Here is a 22,695-nt window from a genome sequence, read left to right as displayed (position 1 = left end):
TGTTTGCAGGAGGGGGAACCTGGGAACGACGTTGTCGCCACCGGAGTTCGTGACATGATTGCGTGAAGCAAAACAATTACGCTAACTCACAGACGTAGTCGGTCGACCGTGAAAGTGTAAACACATCCTTTGTGTGGTCTCGATCTTGACCATGTTTAGTTTAAAGGAAGCTCGAGAAATGCTCTCTTTAGTATGGAGTCATCATTTTATTTCGGAAGAAGAATTTTTATTGTTGTATGACGCTAGTTTCTCCAAAAATCCATCATTTCCTCACGCCGACTACGATCGTTTTGATCTCGACTCTATGGATGAAACAGAGTGCTTTCATGAGTTTCGAGTAAGAAAAATGGACACTCTCAGACTTGCTGATGCCCTTGGATTGCTTGCGAGTCTGTGCTCCCACCAACGAACTAAGGCCAACCGCATAGAGGGACTGTGCATGTTGCTAAAACGATTAGCATACCCATGTCGTTTGAGTGACATGATCCACAGATTTGGACGGGCAGTGCCAGAGATAAGCATGATCACGACACGTTTTGAGAAGTGGATTTTCGACCATCATCACGCCAAGATCACAGAGTGGAATGACCAACTCCTCAGCAGAGACAAACTGCGAGTGTACACTGATGCCATAGCTGACAAAGGGGCAGCACTGTCCAACTGCTTTGGATTTGTCGATGGCACAGTGCGGCCTATTTGTAGGCCAGGCCAAGACCAAAAAATAGTTTACAATGGCCACAAGCGTGTACATGCTTTAAAATTCCAGTCAGTGTCATTACCAAATGGACTCATTGCTCACCTGTACGGACCCGTAGGTACGTGAAAAATTATCATCATTTTTATCGTACTGCTACAAGACTGCATGCCAAACTGCGAATAGTGCTTGCGATCTTGCTGGCTATTGTAGTACAGTAAATACTAGGAGTCTTATGCACGCTTGAATTACACTAGTCTGATTAACTTTTACTAGCAGCCAGTAATTAAGTATCCCCTTAACAGGGGTTCAAATTAAATGTATGTGTTAAATCTTTGATTGATGGAGAAGATAGATAGATTGATTGATTGATTGACTGATTGAGCCATTTTGTTGTTTTAAACTCATACAGAAGGTAAAAAACATGATGCAGCAATGCTTAAAGACTCTGGGCTACTGGACGATTTGGAGAGAAATGCATTCAGTCCTGTCACTGGCGAGGCCATGTGCATTTATGGCGACCTAGCATATCCACTGCGGCTCCACCTACAGCAACCATTTAGAGAAGCTCCACTCACTACTCCCATGGAGCAATTCAATAGGTCCACGAGCACTGTGCGAACATCTGTGGAGTGGATTTTTGGTGACATTGTGGCATCATTTAAATTCCTTGATTTCAAGAAAAATCTTAAAATCGGGTTAAGTGCTGTTGGCAAACACTATGTGGTTAGTGCATTATTACAAAATGCATTAACATGCATGTATGGAAACACCACTGCTACATTCTTTGACATTGAGCCACCCTCTCTTGAAGAATATTTTGCCTGAAATTATAACCAGATTGTTTGATGACACACATATAAGAACAATGGTCTGTAACACACCCTTGAGTCTGCTTTTCTCCCCGAAAAGGGTACCAAGCCTTTTTCCTCACTTTGTTCTGGAAGGGGCTTGACACCCTTTTGAAGAGTAAAAACGGAATCAAGGGAGTGTGTATAGATCATTGTTCTTACATGTGTGGGGGTTCACACTTACTCCAAAGAATGGGTGAATTAGCAAATTGACCTCAATTTTAAATGCCTCTATCCTGTAATTGATCATGAATTTCATCATAAAATTGTCAAAGTAGCTCATGTGGATCCACAGCTGCTTTGACAAAATAGATTGCCAATAACAGGACAGTTACATAAAAAACTAATATCAATTTGCTTTTTATGTACTTACAAGTTTTAAAAATAACATGATAACTGTGGGACTGTGGTTGTTTAATCACTTAATCTTCTGTACCAAAATAAAAATAAGGGCCTGTGTTTAAATGCTCATTTTCACGGTATGGCAAAGTTTATAGAGTTTTTAATCAAAATTTTATTTCAAAGTAATGTACCCAGTTTGATATTATAGCAAGTCATGTAAATTCTAAAGTTCTATACATGGCATTAATTTCTCAGCAGTAATATACCTTTTGAGGATAAGTAATTATAATGTATATGCTGGTATGAATAAATTGTGTCATCAACAAATTATATGAAATGTAATACAAAAAGCACGAAGACATCACAACAATAAAAGATATGTTAAGCATAAAAAATATGTAAGCAGTCAATTTAGTCACACTAACAGACTCCAACTGAAGTAGATAGTGATTTTTTTGATCAATGAAGTTAATATGTACCGGCCTGTTGCTTTAGTTGGGGCCAATACAATCATAGTTAAAAAAAATGTTTTAAAAGAGTAGCTCGAAAGATATCCAACAATATTGTAAATCTTCAAATAAGTGGTGCCCAGGGTACTTATTCCAATGTTGGGTTAAAACAGTAGGGTGCTTATTCAAGAGGGACCCTTCTGAGTTCACTATAAATATTTTCACAAGCTTAATTGAAAGCAAGTATTAATGTTCTTTTCTGGGCCAGGGAAGGGGGCAGGGTGCTTATTTCAATTTTTCTTCTCTAATATTGCCATAAGCATCTTGTACTGCTGTTGTTGCTGTCGAGCCATGTAGGTTTACATTTGTAGCAACTGCTGCTGTTGTTGTTGCTGGAACTGTTGTTGTTGTTGTTGTTGCTGCTGCTGTTGTAACAGCAGTTGCATCAGGCTGTTATGCTGCTTGTCAAGCAATTGTTGCCTCTTAGCCTCTTTCTCCAACTGCACAGATCTTATTTCTATATCTCTTTCTTTTAGTCTATTCTCTACAGTTGCCCGCTCCCTCAAATAGGCCACCATTTCAGTTCCATTGGATCGCCTCTTTTTGGCCTTGTTTTGATTTTCACCATCCCCATCTGAAAGTGATCGTTTCGCTCAATGACTCCATGGCTTTGAGCCTGATATCCTTAGCTTGCTCTTTCTGTGTTTTCTCTCTTGCTTTGTCATCCTCCTCATCTCTTGACTGATCACAGGCCTCAGCTCTCTCTATGATTTCTTCAAGTAGCCTGTCTAGCTTGGTTGGCTCAGGACTGATGTCACTGGCTTTTAATTCTTGTGAAGTCTTTTTTTAAATTTTTCCACCAAGACCATATAATGATCTCTTACAGACCTCTTATTAACTTTAAACTCTGCTCTTTTGTTGAGAATGTTGGCAATTTTCTCCCATGCCTGTGCCCTGCTCACAGTCTTCTCTTTAGCCCTGTATGGCTCAGCCTGCAAGACTTCGTGGCACAGGACAATGTCTTTCTCTTCACTCCATTCCATTTTACCACTGTTTTAAAACAATGCATGACATTTCAGCCTTTAAAAGACAACTTATACAAGTATCCCGTTAGCTTACATGAACATCATGCCCAGTTGATCTGATGTGATTAAAAAATGCAGTGTTAAACTTCTCTGTAGGATATGTAAATTAAGTCCCCCAATTAAACATTACTTGCAGTTTTCGAGCGTGCTCTCTAATTTTGGTAAAATTTAAAATTTTCATTCCCAAGCTGAAAATCCTTCCTTTCCACGCGAGTTTAGGCTAATTTAAATGCTCTATACAGAGGATAGTAGTACGTCAGTAAAGTAATATGTATTCTACTAGTCAGCCAACAAATGGCATGGCCTGTATATAACCGCTGCAGTTGCTAACTGTCTTGAATTCTCCCAACCAACCTCGTGTTTAGATGAGGCTATGTAAACACGGAAAAAAGTGCTCTATTACTTAAGCTTAAATAATATGCTTTACGAGTAAGATTAAGTTTATTAGATGCAACACATTTTAAATTCGAACCAGTTTGGGCGGTATCACGGCTACCTATATTCTTCTACAAACCTCAGATATTCGTTTAACAAAGACTACTATAGAAAAAAGGGTGTACATTCGTATAGCTAGATGTCGCTTTTTGAGCCGGGCTGGACAAAAAAGATAAACAAAATAGGAACTGCCGACTGTTTGTTGCATAAAACTAACGGACGAATTTTCACATTTACTTGTTGTGGCGAAGTTAACTTTGGCCTAAGGCTAAGAATTTGTTTTCTCAAAGTATGCATTATGCTAAGTTACTTGTAAGACCTCAGAGACTTTCGTCCAAAAAAAAATTAAGCTGCATGACAACTAACCTCGAGGATCTGCTTGGACCAGCGTAATTTCCTCCTTCGCAGGGAACTTGCAAGCTTGACATGACTACAAGTACAACAGCCGAGAAAATGTAATGTGGTTATCGGAGTGAATGACATCAAATCATCTTCGAAGTACGGCAGTTTTAATCTCAAATCCACCTGTATTCTGCGTTTTCTCCAGGACGTCAAACTAAGAGATCCTGCGATGTCGACGTGACCTTTCATCAAGGACGGACGGTGTATCCATAGCAACAGCTAACGACAGCTGATAATTCACTTCCGGCGAACGTCCGTGACTTCCAACGTCGTCGATGCTTAAGGTCCCTAGTTTCTCGGAATATGATTGTAAGACAATGTGTATCTTATACGACCTGTCTCTGTCAAGTCACAAAATTAATACAATCAATCAATTGTTTTTTACATGACATGACTCGCGTAGATTTTATCGTGTGGTATGATCGTCCGGGTGAGAGTCGTACTGAAAAGAACAGTTTCCGCCGGTAGTTGTTGTGACTGAACGACATTAGCGGAAGTCGTTGTTAGAGTCAGGTGACTTCCGCCAAGGTTGTCGAAATGTCCGTTGCGTCCTCCTCGGGATTACTCCCATCCGGCCGCTTAAGTTGCACGAGAACGAAGATATCACACGTAAGTCTTAAAATTATTACTCGGACTTTCCGAAGGAAACGCCCGAGGCATAAATTCGGCTTGTTTTTTTTTTTTTTTTGTGTTCCGTCACAGAACGCAGTTTCACTGAGTTTCACTACAGCGCATGTGTGAAGTGTAGGCGCATGCGTAGAATGAACCCCAGAGCGCAGATGGTTCGAAGCAACAAAAGCTGGTAGTTTCGAAAGAAACGGTTTGGGGCTGCGTCGGTGGGAGTAACGAAATAATTTGAATATATCGACAAAGTTGAAATGGTAAATTGGCCACCGTAACGATTACAAAGGCTGACGTTTCGAGTGTTAGCCCTTCGTCGGAGCGAAAAGAGGAATTATGGGTTGTGTGTGCTTTTAAAGGCAGAAGATGGAGCTACGTTATTGGTGGGAACATGGCAACGAGAAAAACAAGAATAAATTAGTTGAATGAAAAGCGTTCCTTCGAAGCAATGTTTCGTGGACATTTCCTTGCTTGATGTACGCGAAAGAAATTCGATGGCTGTTACGTTCAGTACAGATAAAAAGTCACACACTGTTCGCGGTAGACCCATACTAAAACTTGTGGAGCGTATTGGGAACGGGTCGGTCCGCGAACTTTACGAGAGATCAATTTACGAGCGATACTTTGTAAGTGAACCTTCTATCGAGAATTTCAGAGCTGAGCAAAGAGTTTCCAGCAATCTGATTGGTCGAGCGGTTCCCTATATGACGCTATATAAACCGCTCCACGCGAGTTATATAAAATGTTAAAATAAAATGTTAATAAATGTTACTAAAATGTTATGATTTATGAAATTTCTCTTGTTCAGCTCAGAAATTATACTAAAACAATTATTCGCCTCAGGCTCTGTGAATATTGTCGACTTCGTCTCAGGGATTATTCGATGATATTCACCTCGCCTTTGGCGAATACTTGTTAAATATCAAGTGAAACCTGCTATATCAAACGAGCTATCCCATATTATGTTTACATGTAAACACAACCGTGTATTTAGACGTGATCGAGAACCCAATAGAATACCAGAAGCTACTCTGAAACGTCTCAGAAGAAAGGGCAGAAAACTGAAGGAATTTGGTTATGAGGGTATTTGTCCAAGCATACCAAACTCCTCTTGGCTACGTCGTTATGTGAAGGTTAGAAGAGTTACAACGAATGTTTGTAAGCTTAATACGAAGACGGTAAGGTTAAATAAAGTTACACACCATGAGAAGAAGTATTTGTTGAATTGTTCTGTGAGGGTATATCAAAGGATAATTAATTTGAAGAATAGAGCGAGTTGGTATTTATCAATGTTTTCTTGTAATAGACCCATGTATCTTTATAAGAGTCAGACACATGCATCAAACTATTGTAAATTTCAACTGAGTTCAGTTATAGACAAAAACCCTGGTCCTACACCAATGTACATTGACCCTAGCAAAACAATAAAGCACCATATAGCCAAGCTAATGAGTTGGTATTTGGACAAAATTCAAGACAACAATGTGTTGCAAGGAGTTTATGCTCTTTGATTTGCAATAACAAACAAGGAATCAATTCTGTTAATGATCTCGTGTCAATAATGAATATTGGAAATCAATTGAATTCAAGTTTGTCTCAGTTAACCAGACAATCATTTTTAATGCAGACAGAATTACCCACACTTTGAAATGTGTTCGAGACCGACTGAACTTTGATACATTGAGAACTACACTGGTACTGTTCATCAAGACGCTACAATAGAAGGATATCAGTACTGTACCTTCCTAGATAGGGCTTTTCAATCACATATCGGAAAATTTCAATAATTTTGTCTTAACAATAGGATGTACTGCAGTTGCTATCTATTGTAAAGGTAATGTGGGCTTGAAAATATTCGATTCTCATGCAAGGGACATTTATTGTAGAAGCCATCCTCAAGGTACATTTATGCTGCTTGAAGTAACATCACTGAATAGCTTAGTACATTATTTTCAGAGTATGCATAACAATGTTATATTTAAGTTGAAAGGGGTTAAAATTAATAATGTTCAAAATAGTTCCCCTTTTCAGAGTCATGCCTGTGAAACCAGAAAGTTAAATGTGAGTTGTGCTGTGGCTGTCTATTCACTCTGCTACTCCATGATAAAATCGTGTAGTTATTGGAATTCAAACACCTAGTCTAATGTTATTCAGTATGGCAAAAGATTATATGAAAATTCATCTTTAAACAAGTATTTACCATCAGATGATTTGCCATAAAACTGTTGATGTTTGTGGAACTGAAGTAAGTTTATATCCTAAAAGTGATTACAGTGAAGGAATATTGTCTGATTCACTTGACAGAAAATCAATTCTTGAAAATCTTATAAGAAATAATAGTGAATGCGCAGGGTTTTTGATGTGGTTTTCAGTTTTTGTATGATGTATTTTTAAACCCACGAAAAGGTCAAAATATGTATATTCCCTCTTGGTATTAAATGAAAATCAAATTCCTCTAATTGAATATACTAAAACTGTAAATAGCACTGCTTCTCTTGTGGCCATCAGCAATATTCAGAGATTTTTCTACTAAAAACAATATGAAATATTGAACAGTAATATTGCTTCAATCTACTGATTTCTGACAACTCTCCTTGAGTGAACATTTGGCAACAAACTGTGACTCGGTACCAATAATGGATAAAAAATTCCCTTCTCCTTGCAGTCAAAGGCAAGTACATTACCTACACAGGGTTCATAAAACCTTGAAGGTCCTTGAAGATGCTTGCATTTAAAAATAAAAAATTTAAGGCCTTGAAAGTACTTGAATTTGAGGACTAGAGCTTGATTTTTGGAATACTTTTTCAAGTTGAAAATTACAGTACTTTCTTGGAAAAGCTAAGAAATAATTTTAAAATTGCCTTTGCAAACCTTTCCAAAAGTGGTTCTTCAATTTTCTAAAACTTGGCCTTCAAAGTCATTGAAAAAGTCCTTGAATTTCAGCCTTTGTGATCTGTAGGAACCTACTCCTATATGGTAATATAGTATTTTGATTGTTGTCTAGTAGCATGACAACATTGATTACACTCAAACAGACAAAAATAAACAGTAGACTTATTCATGACTGGTAATGACAAAATTGCGTGACAATGGCAATCTGGCAGCCCCTTAAAGATAACTCCAGATGTGCAATATTGAAAGCCCAAGTTAACGTAGCTATGCGTCTAGTTTACAACTGAAGTGCACAAATGATAAGTTCGTTAAGCAATATTGGAAAAAAATTTAGGAATGTTACTAAAAGTAGAGAAAAGGTATAAGGACGAGAAGGAAACAAGATAAAAATATAAGTTGATATGTTGAATGTTTAAGCCACTCAAACAGTTAAGGGAACTGAGGGGGGTCACCTCAAGCAACTAAAATTCATTTAAGGACCATAGCATTAAATACCATAACTTTCATTTATGTCCATGTAAAAATTTAACTCAGGATAGAGATTACAGTGCTTCTCCCCAAAGGAAGCTTGCAACCATATATATAAATAAAGCTCTTCACTGTAGTAGTCTTTTTAGTACAAAAGAAGTGAAGACTTTTTCATTCCAAATTCATGGGGTTTCCAAGAAATTTTCACGGTGCTTGCTGATTCTTAACAATCCCATGAAAACTAACTGGCAATTACCTTTCGTTTCCCATGAAAATACCATCATGGAGAGGCAATGAAAATTCAGGGAAAATGTTGATGGTCAATTTTTAACATATTCACAGGATTTTCATGATAATTTGCTGCAACCATTAAAAACTAGTGAATTTTAATACCATGATTCTTTCTTGACATGAAATTTATGGGTTTTCAGTACCTTTGAAAAGGCCATGAAATGCCATTTTCATGGATATTTAATGCCCTCTTGGTCACCTTGCACAATATTTCATGGGTCATGAATATTAAAATGTTAACAGTTTTTCATGGGATTTTTGCCTTTTTCATGGCCCTGAGACCATGAAAATGTCATCAATTTACCCATGCAAATCCTGTAAAAATAGTGCAATAGGGGTTCAGAAAGGCCAGAGGCATACACCTAAAGTGACCTAAGTAACCTCCCTCCCAACCCCTTCTTCATGGTCCCTCCTACGAGTGTAAGGGTTGATTGTCTCCCCACATCAGCCCTCGGCTAAACAATCAAACTTTGCAATTTATGTTTTTAAAAAGTACAGACTTTATTAACAAACCAACTAAATGTACCCTTTAAATACATACCGCAGTGCTTATTAAATAGTGCATACACGAACAAGAGAGTACCATAACTTGACCTGGAAAAATATTTCTTCTGCACCTACAAAAATATTACTTGGAGTATTTCACCAAAGGTAGAAAAAATGTCCTCTCAGTTACATCAAAAACTGGAAAAAAAACTATACATTATGTAAAAAGTTACACTACAAAATTTGTATTTCAAAAATGTATAAAAGATAATTTCTTCAAACAATCTTGGATAATTGTAAATGTATATATTTATCCTAGTCTGTTCAAATTGCTTTGAAAGACTCGGTACCATCTATTCCTGAAATTGAATTAATGCCATTACTATTAACACAGCACCAGTGACTGACTTCTGATAACTGATTCCCTCACTGCATTCCCCAAGCATCATTCAAAATAGGAATACTCAAAAGGGTACAATGAAATTCTTCATTCATTCATTCTACAGCAGTCCATAACCTTGTGGTAATCTAACAGATGCAAATATTTACAAATAAACATACATGAATATTAGCAGCCCTGTTTTACATTAAGATTCTATTAAGTATGTATCCACAAATTATGGAGGGCATGTAAACTTAATTCCAGTCTCTATTCATGATACTTCTCATGGTTAAATCTAAATAAGTTGCAATACATAATGAGTTATAAGATGTTTATATTTGTCACGTCTGCTTAATCTCAGGTGGCAGTAAAGATGTTTAGATGCATAACTTTAAAAGGACTATATTAATACAAAAAATGTCCAAGAAAAAATTTTCCTTGGCCAGAATCTCCAAGTCTTCTCACCACATGATCATTTGTGACAATAGCTATCATGTAGCAGAGGAATTTTGTGCATTGATAATTTTTTCAGTTTTGCAAGAATCAGTGTTTGCCATTGCAGTTGAATGAAATTTTGCCCAAGAGCTTTTTTCGTAATCTTTATGTGAATGTAATAATTTCAAAAACCCTAGAAGGATAAACAAGTATTGCTGTTATTGTGATATAACATCCTCAAACCAACAGAGCAAATAATTAAAATAAAAATCATGTTTTTGAAGTATGCCTACATACACATATGCCAATTTCCCCTTGTAACAGAATGCAATCAAGATAACTAAGCCTATACCACACACAATAACTGCATGGAAGTGTGTGACTGATGAGGATTCACTGACAATTGGATTCAATTTTATCTATATCTATAAATATATAAACAAATCAACGCTTTGGTCAACCTTTCATTAAATCTGCAGGTACCCAGCTGGATAAGGTTACAACTCACTTTCCCATACATGAGGGAGCTGTTGAAAAGTGAGTATCACAATTTATCAGACATTTCTTTGAGTTGGGGTACTTTAATTTCACTATGATCTTTAGCTGCAAAGTTACCTTACTAACAAAAGATGCATGTCTGTTTATAAGAACAATTTCCTTGTGGTTTGGAACCAAAAATTGACCTACATGTACAACCTTCTTAGAAGTGTGATATGTTTGTATACAAAAATAGATTACAGTATAAACCAAAGTAAAAAAAAATCATAGTTTACTCTACAAATTTCTTAAAGTTGCTAACGATTAATGTAGTTATTGTCATATTTCATGAAATCCACCACACAGAGGATATCTTTGGAACACTTCCCAAATAAGAAATTAATAGTATACACACAGATTGATTACATCAACCATTGATATATTTGCAGGTTTTGCTTTCAAAGACAATTCCTGCATTTAGCACAAAAAAAGTTATATGAATTGAAAGCCTTCATGCTTGGTTCACTGTACTTGACAACACATTGGTGATGACAACCATGATGCAAACTTGTGGAGTGCCAATTTAAATTTATCTTCATGCTGTGGTGCTTAGTTTTGTGCTTGACATTCTTGCAGGAGCTGGAGGAGTCCTGAAACAAAGGTAAATACAAAGATAGTTTAGACCTTAAACAACACAATTGTAGTATACTAAGTTAAAGGAATTTATAAAGGCTGATAGTTTCGAAAGAAACTGTTTGGGGCTGCATCGATGGGGGTAACGAAATAATTTGGATATATCAACTTGCTCCAACGAAGGGCTAATGCTCAAAACGTCAGCTTTTGTAATCATTACGGTGGCCAATTTACCATTTCAACTTTGTTGATATATCCAAATTACTAAGTTAAAGGAATTTGTTTTGACCAACAAACAAAGGAGTTTGTCTGTCAGTTTGTCAAATGAATCAACTTTCTCATGCCAGCAAAACCATTTTGAAGTACCATCATTATCACTCATCCTCACACTTATCAAGATTTACCCAAAGTACTCTTGAGAATTTGAAACTACAGCACAACACAAATTTGGTTGGAGTAATTCATAACTCAAAAGTAATTAAGGGAATTGACTTTGGAACCTTGCACCACAAGAGAAGAATTTTGCCACTTTGTCAAAGCATTTCTGCACAAAGACAGTTTCACTAGTCTACAAAATTGTTAACAAAGGGTGGGCATTCTCACCAGGTTGAGAAACTCGGTTACTACGGAGACTAATTACTATATAAAACTGCTATTATGCCATATCTCACCTATTGTCATCTCATATGGCATTTCTATAGGGCGTCGGATACAAAGAAAGTTGAAAGAATTCAAGAGCAAGCACTGAGGATAGTTTATAATTCACATTCAGAAATGTACATGAACTTATTAGATCGTGCTAAACTACCTACCCTTCTTAATAGGAGAGTAGGATTACAAGATTAGGATTACAAGATATAGTCATACTTATGTATATGGTTAAATATAGGCTAGTTCCTGATTTCATTTGTGACAATTTTAGTCCTAAGTCTTGTAAATATAATTTTAGAAATCAAAATTTTTAAATTCCAAGGTTTAATTCTGTATTGTATGGTAAACACTCTCTTAGATATCTTGGACCATTTCTATGGAACAAATGAAATAAAAAAAAAACATCACTGAAATTAGTAACCTTTCTAGGTTTAAGTTCCATATTAGACATCAGGATCTTACTGAACTTATAAATGGTAACAATTGCTCTGCGTGCTTAATTTGTACCTCTTAGGTTATATAATCTATAGCTTATTCTTATCATTAATTAGGCTATTCATCTACGTTGCTCCACGTGTGTAATTTGTACCTCTTAGGTTATATAATCCATAGCTTATTTCTTATCATCAATTAGGTTATTCAGGTACATTGCGTCCCCAATAAGCATCAGCTAAATACATTGACACATGAATAAAGTTCATCATCATCAACTTGTTGATCTTGTATTAAACAGCACCATATCTTTGTATTTAGGTGTTGATCAACTACCAAGCAAGTTCTTCATTTTATGATTCAGAAAAAAATTTACTTTCTCACCAGTTAGCTGGAAGGAACACTGTTGGCCTCCCAATAAACCCCTGGGGAGCATATGGTATCCACTGATCAGGGTATGGGGCTTGTACTTGAGCGTAACTTGCTGGGGGGAACTGGCCTGTCATATCTCCTGGGATCTGACCTTTAGTGAGAGTACTCACGGGAGGAAGTACATAACCAGGGGCTGTGTTACCAGCTGGGGGTGAAGTAGCCTGACCAACATCACCTGCACAGAGAAACAGAGAAAGGACCCAAAATTAGATATAAATATGAACATCAATGACCTATTTTCAGGGCCACTGATATTGATCAACACTATTTACAGAAATGAATTTATGCATTCAACTTGGTAGTCTGACAATCATGTGTATCAGTAAAACAACATTTCTTTTCCTCTTACACAACCATTTCACAAAATTCTCACGTCTTTGAACTCGTATTGATTACCATGACCATTTGTTCAGATAAACACTTTAACTACATTGAGAATGCAAAAATATGAATATGTTCTTACCACCACCACTTGTAATGACACGCTGATACTGTATTTGGCTACCTAAAGATGACAAAAATGAACATAGCATCAACAAAACATTTTACTCTAAGATCCCAAGAAATGTTTTGCAATCATTTGGGCAGGAAATGTGTCATAAAATGTACACCAGTTTAGAATGATTCAGTGTCGTAATCAGCATGCAGAGTCAATTTCTACCAATCGCAAGTTTGGATCGAGTTATGAAAAGAGTACTTAATTAAGAAATTGACAAATAAACTAATGTTTTTAATTGAGTATAACTTGGCTGAGTGTTGAGTTGAAAGGCCACTCAGTAGCATTCCAGTGCGCATCTTTATTAGAACCCAGCTTCATCAGTGACCTGATTTTAGGGGGTCAGGGCTACTGTAAGAGCTTTCACAAGCACAGTGTTTTACAAGTTGCCTGAAGACAAAAGTAAGTTGCCTTTAGCACTCTGACTCTGAAAGAATATTATCCTTTTTCTTGATAGTTGTGGGTGAGTAAGTGTATGTGTGAGTTTTTTTCTTTTTTTTTAACAAAAAAGGCATGGAGATTAGTGCATCAGGCACTAGCAAACACGTAGAACACTTAGTAGTAGGTATTAAAAAGAAAAAGCTTACGTGCTGCATAAGAGGGTGAAGTTGTCATAACACTTTGGCCAACAGTAGAATATCCAACTGACGAACTGTTACTACTTATTGGCTGTGACTGGGTGTGGTCACTAAGACGCATGGTGTACCCCTGCCCATTGGACATGGGATGAGAGGCTTGCACTAGGTTGCCACTTGGCACGGCAATGAATGTTGGACTGTGTGTTGGCACTCCTGAGGATCGCATCATGTCATAAGATTGCTGTTGAGGTGGTGCAGCCAGGTTTGGGATGCCCATGGTGGTATGCATGGTTGTCAGGCTAGGATCTGACACTGGTTTCAGTTCAGTCAATTCTGCTTTTACTGGAGCATCCTGTCCACAACAAATAAGCAACAATTAGCCTACATCCACTAGAGACAAGCAAAACATTTAACTACCAAAGAAAAGGGACGAAAAGCAGTTGTTGAATACTTAAGCAAGTCTTAAAGTTTACACTGACTGGAGACTGAATGCCTCTTAATCAATGCAATTAAAACAATTGGCTGAACAAAGTGGTTCAATTTATGAAGAAAAAAAAAGTAGGGGTACTGTTTTCTGCAAATAATGACAAGAAAGGAAAAACACTGCAAAGAGAGAAATGAAACAGCACCATCCATTTTTATACAATAGTCCATTTTACAGTTGTGTGCTTGGTTGCCAAGCATGTGAATGGGAGTGAGGCTGAGGGTGACCTCATATTAACTAGATACAGGTCTCTATCATGACAAGGTCACCTTCAGCCTCACCCCAAATCAAAGGCTTGGCAACTAAGTACACAACTGTAATTTCCATGAATCATTTCCCTGGGGTGGTGAATTAGGGTTTTGGGTCTTGTAGCTCTTGTCAACTTTAACACTGGTTTGCTCTAAGCCTTAATTTTTTCTGCCACATTTGACCACCTAATAATACCACTGATTGTTTCTAGTGTATTCTTACTGGAATTTTAAGTTTTGGGCTTTTACTTTTTCACAAATAAACGTCCACTTTTTCTCCTCTCTTTGAGCCCACAATTTCTCCATCACATACAAAGTTGTGACAACTTACGTCATGTACTTGACTGTACTGATGTGAGTGAATGTTGTCATCTTGAACTGGGGTTGGTAGGTTCAAGGGAGGACTGATAACAGTGGTAGGGTATCCATTGGCTGTGTTAATATAGGTTGTCGGCACAGTCTGGGCAGGGCTTGCTGCCGTAGGACTACCAAGAGGAGGCAGTTTTTCTTGCTTCCTCCACTTGGCTCGTCGATTGGAGAACCAAACCTACAGATAAGAAGAGGGAATAAAAATCTGGGGCACAGCAACTGAAGAGGACAGAAAACTGATGACAAGAAAAGACACAAGGGAACAGTAGAGTAGAGACCACTGACTTAGTTTAACCAGATTTGCAATTTATAAAGAGGCTCTACAGAAAATAAATAAAAGTGTTGATTTGAGATCAAAATTTTTGGTAAGGTAGAAAAAATGGATTAATTTTATAGCAACAAACTATATATCATAATCCAAAGGGAAATTATCAGCCTCCAGAAAAGCATATTTTGCACAAAGCTGTAAAACTATAATGACTAAAATCAGTGTTACTGGTTAAACATTTCTCATACAAGACTATACAACAAAAAAAAAGTAACTTGCATAGACATATAAGAGAAATTAGAACAGGTTAAATCCATCACTGCTAAGCTGGAAAGTCAACATTATGCTGAGGTTAAATGAAGGTGAAATTAAAGAAAAAGGGAGTTACAGATGCAGAGGTCCATATTGTAGGTTATGGACCAAGAAAATAAGGAAAGTAAGATATTTTTTATATCTCCGGGTTCAAATAGAAGGGAAAGATTTCAAGTTAAAAAAACCTTTTAGTTCTGTGAGCTGTAACATGAGATACCGCCTGCTAAATTGAAAGATTACAACGAAGCCAAATAGATTTCTCTCTTTTTTTTTTTTTTAAGACTTAAAAAACATCACAAATAACTGATACTGTTGTGTTGTAAAATATTTAGATCAACAGCTCTTATCAAAACTTCTCCATACTGATTTCTATTGTTGACAAACGAGACACAAATTTTAAATAAATTTGTCGGCCTTAAAATTTGTTTTACAAGTCATACCAAGGACATACTCTCCACAAAAACAGACAAAATCCCAGTTGTTTAGAAATTGGGGAAATTATAGTACTGCATCATTTTAAGACCCTTTTCCAGCATTAACAGCAATGACTTTAGTACCTGAATCCTTGCCTCAGAAAGATCAACATCCTGCGCAAGCTTTTCACGAGTAAACACATCTGGATAGTGTGTTTTCTCAAATGTCTTTTCCAGTTGTTCAATCTGTTCCCCAGAGAAGGTAGTGCGCTGGCGGCGTATTATCTTACGACCATGAATATCTGTCGGTGAAGTTGCGTCCCCTTCTGCCTGTACTTCCTCTTCAGAATGACTCCCTGTCAAGACAAATGTAGTGAAATAAAATTATATAGGAAACTTCTTATGTTGAAGAAATACAGCACAATTTTTCACAAGGCATTAACAGCAGAACATCTTGCAACCAGACATAACGACAAAAATTTTTGTAAAGCAATGGTCTCACAAGATCTGTAAACACTGGTTTAAGTACAAACTTAACAGCTTTCAACCCTTTACTCCCCCCCCCCCTTCCCATGAATGACTAAGACAGAATTTCTCTTAGAACATAGTATCCAGCAGACAAGTAATGAGAATAAAGAAAATTGTCAATTAAGGGATTATTTGTTGATCCAATACCAAATTCTCTAAACTAGCATCATAGGGATTGCAAAGTACACAGTAAGGAGAATCACTGATGAGATCTTGTGAGTAAAAGAGATAAAGTGATTGGTAACACAAATATTCAGTTGGACTTCTTATTATGATAATGTGCTTCTGACTGGCTGAAAATGAATTAATTTTTCATGTAACTTGAGTGCAAAGTTGTAACACAGGTGCAAATTACAAACAGCATGTGCATGTGCAGTCAAAATTTCATCTCTCTTGACTTCCTGTCATGCTTTTTTCATGTAAATTAATAAAAAGTAAGAACATGATTTCTCATGTAATTTGTAGTAAATAAACACTTGTAAATTTGAAAAAAAAAAAAATAACAAACAAACAAAAATGAAAAATTTACTTGTACTCATTGACACCAAACTGCACTAGTTATTATGTTATTACCTATACTAATTCATGATACTGATATCATTTCACTTTTTGGGAGAATTATCATAAAAATCAAGCAGTCCCAAAAATTAAATAAATAAATTACAAAAATCCCTTCACTTAAAAAACTGTTCAGCCTGATTTCTCAATAGACATCTATTATGAAAGAAATGTTTGGTGGACTGCTGAAAAAAAATCTTTTTTGGCAGTGTAGCTTTTTATTTCAATCACTTACATGAAACAGGTGACCTATCTGATTGACATAGATTATTTACAGACTGCAAATTTGATCTTAATGAACTAAATTATTTTTGGCGTTTAAACAGATACGATACGGAGAAATAAGAACAAAGGATTAATTATTGTTTTATTCAAGGCTCCAAATTTGATAAGTTTTGCTGTGAGATTCAAACATCGCTGTTTAAATATTTTACAAACTGTGGTTGTTAACTTTAAAAGCAATATTTTACCCATCGAAGGTTTACTACCGAGGTTTGAAGGTCTTCCTATGACGGCTACAATTCTCAACAAAGCCTCACATACTCCCAATTTCTCTCTAGTTTATCAGCTGAATGAGGAAAACAATTTCTGTCCAAACGAAGATAAATTTTGACAGTCGAAAGGTTGTGTAAACAAATTTTCGCGCGCGCGCCAAGAGTGTAAATTGCAAAGGATGAAACGCATGTGCAGAAGGTCAACGTAAGGGTATAGGGTTTCCTCTCGATAACTCAAGATTCCATCACACAACTTCAAACTACGAATTAAAGACAAAACATACCTGTGCTTTCTGTACTCTCGACCGAGTGCTTCCTCTTGCTGGATGGAACAGAATTCGCTTGATGAGGCCCCATTCCGAGAATTCCGCTAATAGAATACGAAGTCCGCGGCATATGAACACCGCTTTCAACTTTCACATCTCCACCGTTAGAGACTTCGTCTTTTGTTGGGCTCATTTTATCGCCACTGTTGATACGATTTCTTACAATTCTGTTTATAGAGCTGACACTGGGAACATTGTCAGTTGAGCATACACCTTCACTCAGTAGTCGATCCCGAATCTCCCAAGCGAACATAGTTGGATTTGCTCGCTTGTAGTCTGCGATCTTATTAACGACGGGACCTGTTGCTACCTTGGGCTTGCTTCCACCGATAACACCCGGCCGAATCGAACCAGTCTCGTAGAATCTGCACAAAATCTTGCTCACACAACCGTGAGAAACCCTCAACTGCCGCGATATGTCACATGGCCGCACTCCGCTCTGAGCCAACTCAACAATTCTCTGTCGAACAACATCAGGTAGTGGCCTTCCATTAACGAACAACCCTCCGAGTTGGTTAACCCCTCCGTGTCCTACGAAGCAGTAAAAATGCGCTCAGGTTGTATGTTCGGGTTTGCTTTGCTACTGACTACAACACTTATTAACTACCTTGCTTCGTGGTGTGAGCCATTCCGGGCGACCCGTCGATCCGTGTGTATTTTTCCTTTCCAAAAATCACTCAGGCGCTTCGAGCTCACTCAGGCGTTACTAAACACTGTCACCGGCCGCGTAAGCGAAAACCTGTGAAAATCAAATAAAGAGCACAAATACTATCAGATTTCTGCTGCAGATCACTGGAGCGTTTCGGGCAAAGCGTAAACCAGACAGCACAAAGGTTCAATCCCGCATCGCCTTGTACCTACCGCCCTCGTGCTTTCGGACGTGAAACTTACAAATAGAACGCACCTATCAATTCCTTAGGTACAGAATATTGCAACGAACCCGACTCGAAACTGATTGACAGATTTCTCCCAGCGAAATTTTTGATTGGTCCGTTGAGAAAGGTATTGTTCTGTTAACCCAATTTAGGTTACCACAATACAATTACATAACGACAATTCTGTCACTCATCAAAAGCTCAATAAAATACATTACCTCTTCCCAGCCAACTACATCCCGGGGGATTTCAAGGTTGAGTCGCAGTGGTCTACGACTAAAGTTGGGTTTTTTTCCGCACAGATTGCGGGACTAGTTCTAGCCTTAAATAGTGCGGTGTTATTTCAAGCTGATCGTTTGCTACGAACGAAATAGCATGCGTATTTCCTGTTTGTTGGTGCGTCGAGATTGTTCGTAATACGCTAGCATAATTAGGTTGCGCGGTTGTCACTGATTTTTTACAATAGCGCCTTTTCTTGCTGTGAAGGAATCCACATTCGAGGAGAAAGACGAGGGGTGTTAAATGCAGCAAAGTGTGACTGATTTTTTAGCTATAAACCTAAAATTCACTCTACCGTATCAGAGTACTGCCTTAACTACAACAGATAAAGCTAAAAACGGAAGCAAAGTTAATACCGAACGAAACTTAATACTAAACAAACTGAAAACAACAGTTGTGGAATTCTTATTCTCTAGAGCTCTATTGAAATCATCTCTTTGTGTATTAGATGTTTTAATAACGTCCCACAAAGCTTCTTATTTCAATTTTTTTTTTTACATTGAAGCTGGGCAATGCATTTGCATCTCTTTGACGAAAAATCTTTTGTTATTTACCGGCGGAAAATGTCTTAGGCGACTGACGGGCTCTAGAAGCTACTTAACACCGATTGTTGCGTTTCGCTTATTTGCTTTTCGCGTAATAAATAATTTGTCCACTTTTGCCGATTCATTGCCAGATTAAAGTCAGTGGACGATGCAAAATTTCATCCCACCTCACGTTACAACGCAGAGTTGTTTTCATTTGCAATGCTGACTGTACAGGATACTTCTGGCATATCACGGTGTGATATAGGCACTTTTATTGAATTGTTTTTCATCTTGGCCCAGTAACCAAAGCGTAATAAGACCTTTTGACTTCTAATTTTAAAATGTGCATATGATGCAGCTATGAATATTTATAACGAGATGGGGCGTGAGGTGAATTTTTAAGGAGCTGTTAAGTTGTTAACAAGGCAACAAATGTCACTTGATATCTTTAGAGCCTCCTGGTTCATCACAGACGGAATGTAGCCTCTTCGAGAACCATGCGGAAGGAAGCGGTTGGCCTTTAGTAATGACTTCGTTAGAGAGATATTTTTGAGAAACGAAATAATGGCTTCAGGCGACGATCTCTTTTTTTTCGATGAGTGTTGTGCATAATAATTAAGTGCGATTACAACGCAGATATTAACACGTTCTAGACTATTTACAGGCATTTCACTCCACAAGTGGCCGAGTTATGTATTGTCGATGCGACATAAATATCGAATCACGATTACACAGTTGTTTAGTTCGATTTCCTTCAAACAGCATGGCGCGAATTTTCGTTGAATGTATGACGTCATCACATTGGCATTTTCCCTTTTGCTTGCAGAAGCGAAGGATCAATGCCCTGTATTTTATAGTTTTGCTATTGAAGTTTTATTATGGCGAACACGATAACATGGCTGCTCGCCCCCAGATGAACACATGTCTAGACTGTGGAATACGATAGTTTCCATTAATCCTTATGTAACTGAATGTGAGATTTAATGGGCTGTTGATTTTGACCGCTAACATAGTAATATTAAACATCAGACTCCAAAATATTCATATTCTACACCTGTTTTCTCTAACGTACAATCGGATTGGCTTTACTTAATTCTTCCTCAAAGATTTTAATAGTTTCTTACCAATTTGGTTGAAATTTCAAAGACGTGACTTTGCCACTTTTTCACAATTTGCATAAAGTATTGGAATTTTAAAACCAATCGTTAGTAAGTGATTAAGCCCTAAGGCCAGATTCAAATGGTTTCACAGATTAAGAAATCTTCCAGCTGCAGTGGAGTAAAATCTTGATAAAAAATGCTTCTAAGTAAGGGAAATTTGTGATTCATTGATCTTTAGCGGAAAGGGGTTTGACCTTTGAAATGGAAAGCGAGTTTAAAGAGGTCCTTCATTGGAACGGAAACCGCGCAAGTGGCTTTTGCACGCAAGAATGATCGGCGGAGAACACGAAATCAAGAGAGCATTGCTTCTTATAACGATCTATTTGCGAGATGTTTAGAGATAAAACACAAATTTGAAGTATCGTGAAATCCTTCTGAACAAAATGTCCCCAACTGAAACAAAATCATTCAGTTCATTTGAATTTTTTTTCGATTGTTTTATGAAATTACTCCTTTATCAGGTTTTGAAGCAAACTCTGTTGCTCTGATGATGCGAATATTAAAGGAAGTGACATACAAAACTTGTTAGAAGTTTAAAAAAGGGGAAAAAAAACAGGAGGAAAAACAATAGGCGTTTGGTCAAGTTGCGCGATATAGAACAGATTTGCGGATAATCTCCGCCATGATGTGAATGAAGACATGTTCAAATGTTTCTCACGTTCTATATCTCTCCTCTGGAATTATCTCTTCATCTTCCCCATACTTCAGGTAACGGAAAGACACCCATATTGAAATCAATTTCGACTCGTAATCCTGCAACTGCTCTTTAACAATCAAAGTTTAATTGTGGTTCATTCAAGACAGAGTGATTGCATCACCAAGCAACTCCCTCGGAAAGCTCTAGAATAAATTAGTTATTTCAAGTTCTTCTTGATTAAATTTTCTATCGCGTTCTTAGTCTTTAGAAAGGCGAGGAAAGGCGAGGAGCGGCAGTTTTAGGTCTGTTCAGGGTTTAGTTTCCTCATTGTAGTTCAACTTCACCACATTCCACTGAAAGATCAGACTGGCGGTTCGTTTGTAACACACTTCCTTAGTTTGTATTTTCAACTTGACTGACTTGCGGTTCATCTTTACGATCTTTTACGGGTACCTATCGCGCGCGACTGTGCTCATTTTACGCATCGAAATCAGCAGTGAGAGGTGACATGGCTGTTGCATGCTTCAATTTCCCAGAGCAGTGATGTGTGGCAATAAAAATCAAATAGTGTAAAGGCGTTTTCTCTGTGAAAAATCAACTCGGTTTGTTTCCTACTTATTCGCGAGAAGATAACGCTTGCCGTTACCTGCAATCAACTGTTTAAGTTGAATCTTAGACCAACTTTCATAGACAGAAAGAGCAAAGTCGCCCGCACGAAAAATTCCGTGAGGTTTAGCTCCATTTCTAGTTATCTAATCTCTTCCCTTGAGATTCTGATGACTGGGTTTCTTGGAGCGGTACATCAAAAAAATACTCGTGGCTGTCTAAGTTTCATCGACCTAACCAGCTTTGGGCTCCCCCATTTTCTTTAACGTTCCTTGTTTTTTGTTGCAATAATCGAATTACGATGTATTTATTCGTTCATCACAGCTCACTGGCTTATCCCTATCCCAACTTCACACCTCACTCGAATGAATCCGTGTTAAACCAATGAACCAGAAATGTACAACAAAATCGACTGACTCCGTTTTACCACAACTCACCAAGTGGTATTTCAGTTCATCGAATATCGCTTCTCGATACGGAACGACGGTTCGGCTGTGTGTGTGTGTATCTTTGTCGCATCAGACGCGAAAGCTTTATTCCAAAGCTGTCTTCCTCAATATTTACGCAATAAACAAGCGCTCGTGGCCAGGCGTCAGAAAAGATTTGTGGACGAAATTGTTTGTTTGCGAGAGACTTATCACAACTATAGTCAAGCTTGACATAGCAGCAAGACATGCGAGACAAATCGTTGAAAAGAACGCAGTCAGCGCTAATTTCTCTCCTATAACTGAAAAGTTTTCGAAACTAAGCATGTCGAAAGCACAAAATTCCTTCACAGCGTATAAAGAAACAAATCAGGCATCACACCGATAAAAAATCTTAACATATCTCTCTAATTGTTTAAGTACGCTGAGAGAAAGCGAACATAGCAAGCTATATTAAAAAGGGCAGAAAAAATAGCAGGGTACTTTACCTTCTAAGCGAATGTGCTCGAGTCGGTTGGCTCCCGCAAATAATATTCTTGACAAAGATATAAGAAGTTTGTAAAGGGTTTGCCAATAAATAGGAGCCCTAGAGTGGCCGTCCTTTGTTATGTATATTAGATGGCTGATTAACCAGTTCGTAATATACTATACTAA

General features: G+C 37.6%; 2 protein-coding genes and 2 long non-coding RNA genes across 8 annotated transcripts; 2 read left to right on the top strand and 2 right to left on the bottom strand.

Annotated features, from left to right (window-relative positions):
- Positions 1–73: 73 nt before the first annotated feature.
- LOC148723375 (uncharacterized) lies at positions 74–2,282 on the top strand. Its single transcript, XM_088732065.1, has 2 exons — positions 74–815; positions 1,107–2,282. The coding sequence occupies exons 1-2, from the start codon at positions 152–154 to the stop codon at positions 1,520–1,522; spliced, it is 1,080 nt and encodes a 359-aa protein (XP_088588191.1). The 5' UTR covers positions 74–151; the 3' UTR covers positions 1,523–2,282.
- On the bottom strand, positions 1,943–4,624 carry LOC148723374 (uncharacterized). 2 transcript variants are annotated; one of them, XR_015991334.1, is made up of 3 exons: positions 4,382–4,624; positions 4,223–4,286; positions 1,943–3,386 (listed from the first exon to the last, which is right to left on the bottom strand). It is a non-coding gene; the product is annotated as an uncharacterized LOC148723374 (long non-coding RNA). The 2 variants fall into 2 exon arrangements; XR_015991333.1 differs by having other exon boundaries at positions 4,223–4,624.
- Positions 4,625–9,006: 4,382 nt separating this feature from the next.
- Positions 9,007–22,672, bottom strand: LOC111343163 (paired box protein Pax-6). Of its 4 annotated transcripts, none has more exons than XM_022950319.2 (9): positions 22,530–22,672; positions 18,140–18,271; positions 17,491–18,063; positions 15,771–15,982; positions 14,596–14,811; positions 13,542–13,884; positions 12,922–12,963; positions 12,411–12,633; positions 9,007–10,960 (listed from the first exon to the last, which is right to left on the bottom strand). In XM_022950319.2, the coding sequence occupies exons 2-9, from the start codon at positions 18,159–18,161 to the stop codon at positions 10,906–10,908; spliced, it is 1,686 nt and encodes a 561-aa protein (XP_022806054.1). In that variant the 5' UTR covers positions 18,162–18,271; positions 22,530–22,672; the 3' UTR covers positions 9,007–10,905. The 4 variants fall into 4 exon arrangements, with proteins under 4 accessions (XP_022806054.1, XP_022806060.1, XP_088588185.1 ...); XM_022950325.2 differs by having other exon boundaries at positions 15,783–15,982; XM_088732059.1 differs by lacking the exon at positions 22,530–22,672 and adding an exon at positions 18,626–18,768.
- LOC148723373 (uncharacterized) lies at positions 10,836–13,451 on the top strand. The gene is made up of 2 exons (XR_015991342.1): positions 10,836–10,971; positions 11,645–13,451. It is a non-coding gene; the product is annotated as an uncharacterized LOC148723373 (long non-coding RNA).
- Positions 22,673–22,695: the final 23 nt, after the last annotated feature.

Source organism: Stylophora pistillata, chromosome 9 (genome assembly GCF_964205215.1).
Source record: "Stylophora pistillata chromosome 9, jaStyPist1.2, whole genome shotgun sequence".
In the NCBI taxonomy this organism is placed as follows: Eukaryota; Metazoa; Cnidaria; class Anthozoa; order Scleractinia; family Pocilloporidae; genus Stylophora; species Stylophora pistillata.
The sequence above is the reverse complement of the archived record's forward strand: the minus strand, read 5'-3'. Positions and strand labels throughout refer to the sequence as shown.

What these genes read in the sequence shown, in the direction of transcription:
- LOC148723375 (XM_088732065.1), top strand. Translation starts at nt 152, where the DNA reads ATGTTTAGTTTAAAGGAAGCTCGAGAAATGCTCTCTTTAGTATGGAGT. An exon ending in TCACCTGTACGGACCCGTAG is followed by an intron (nt 816 to 1,106) that starts GTACGTGAAAAA and finishes AAACTCATACAG; the next exon opens with AAGGTAAAAAACATGATGCA.
- LOC111343163 (XM_022950319.2), bottom strand. Translation starts at nt 18,161, where the DNA reads ATGGCTCACACCACGAAGCAAG. An exon ending in TTTCTGAGGCAAGGATTCAG is followed by an intron (nt 14,812 to 15,770) that starts GTACTAAAGTCA and finishes TCTTATCTGTAG; the next exon opens with GTTTGGTTCTCCAATCGACG. An exon ending in GTGTTCCTTCCAGCTAACTG is followed by an intron (nt 10,961 to 12,410) that starts GTGAGAAAGTAA and finishes CCTTTGTTTCAG; the next exon opens with GACTCCTCCAGCTCCTGCAA.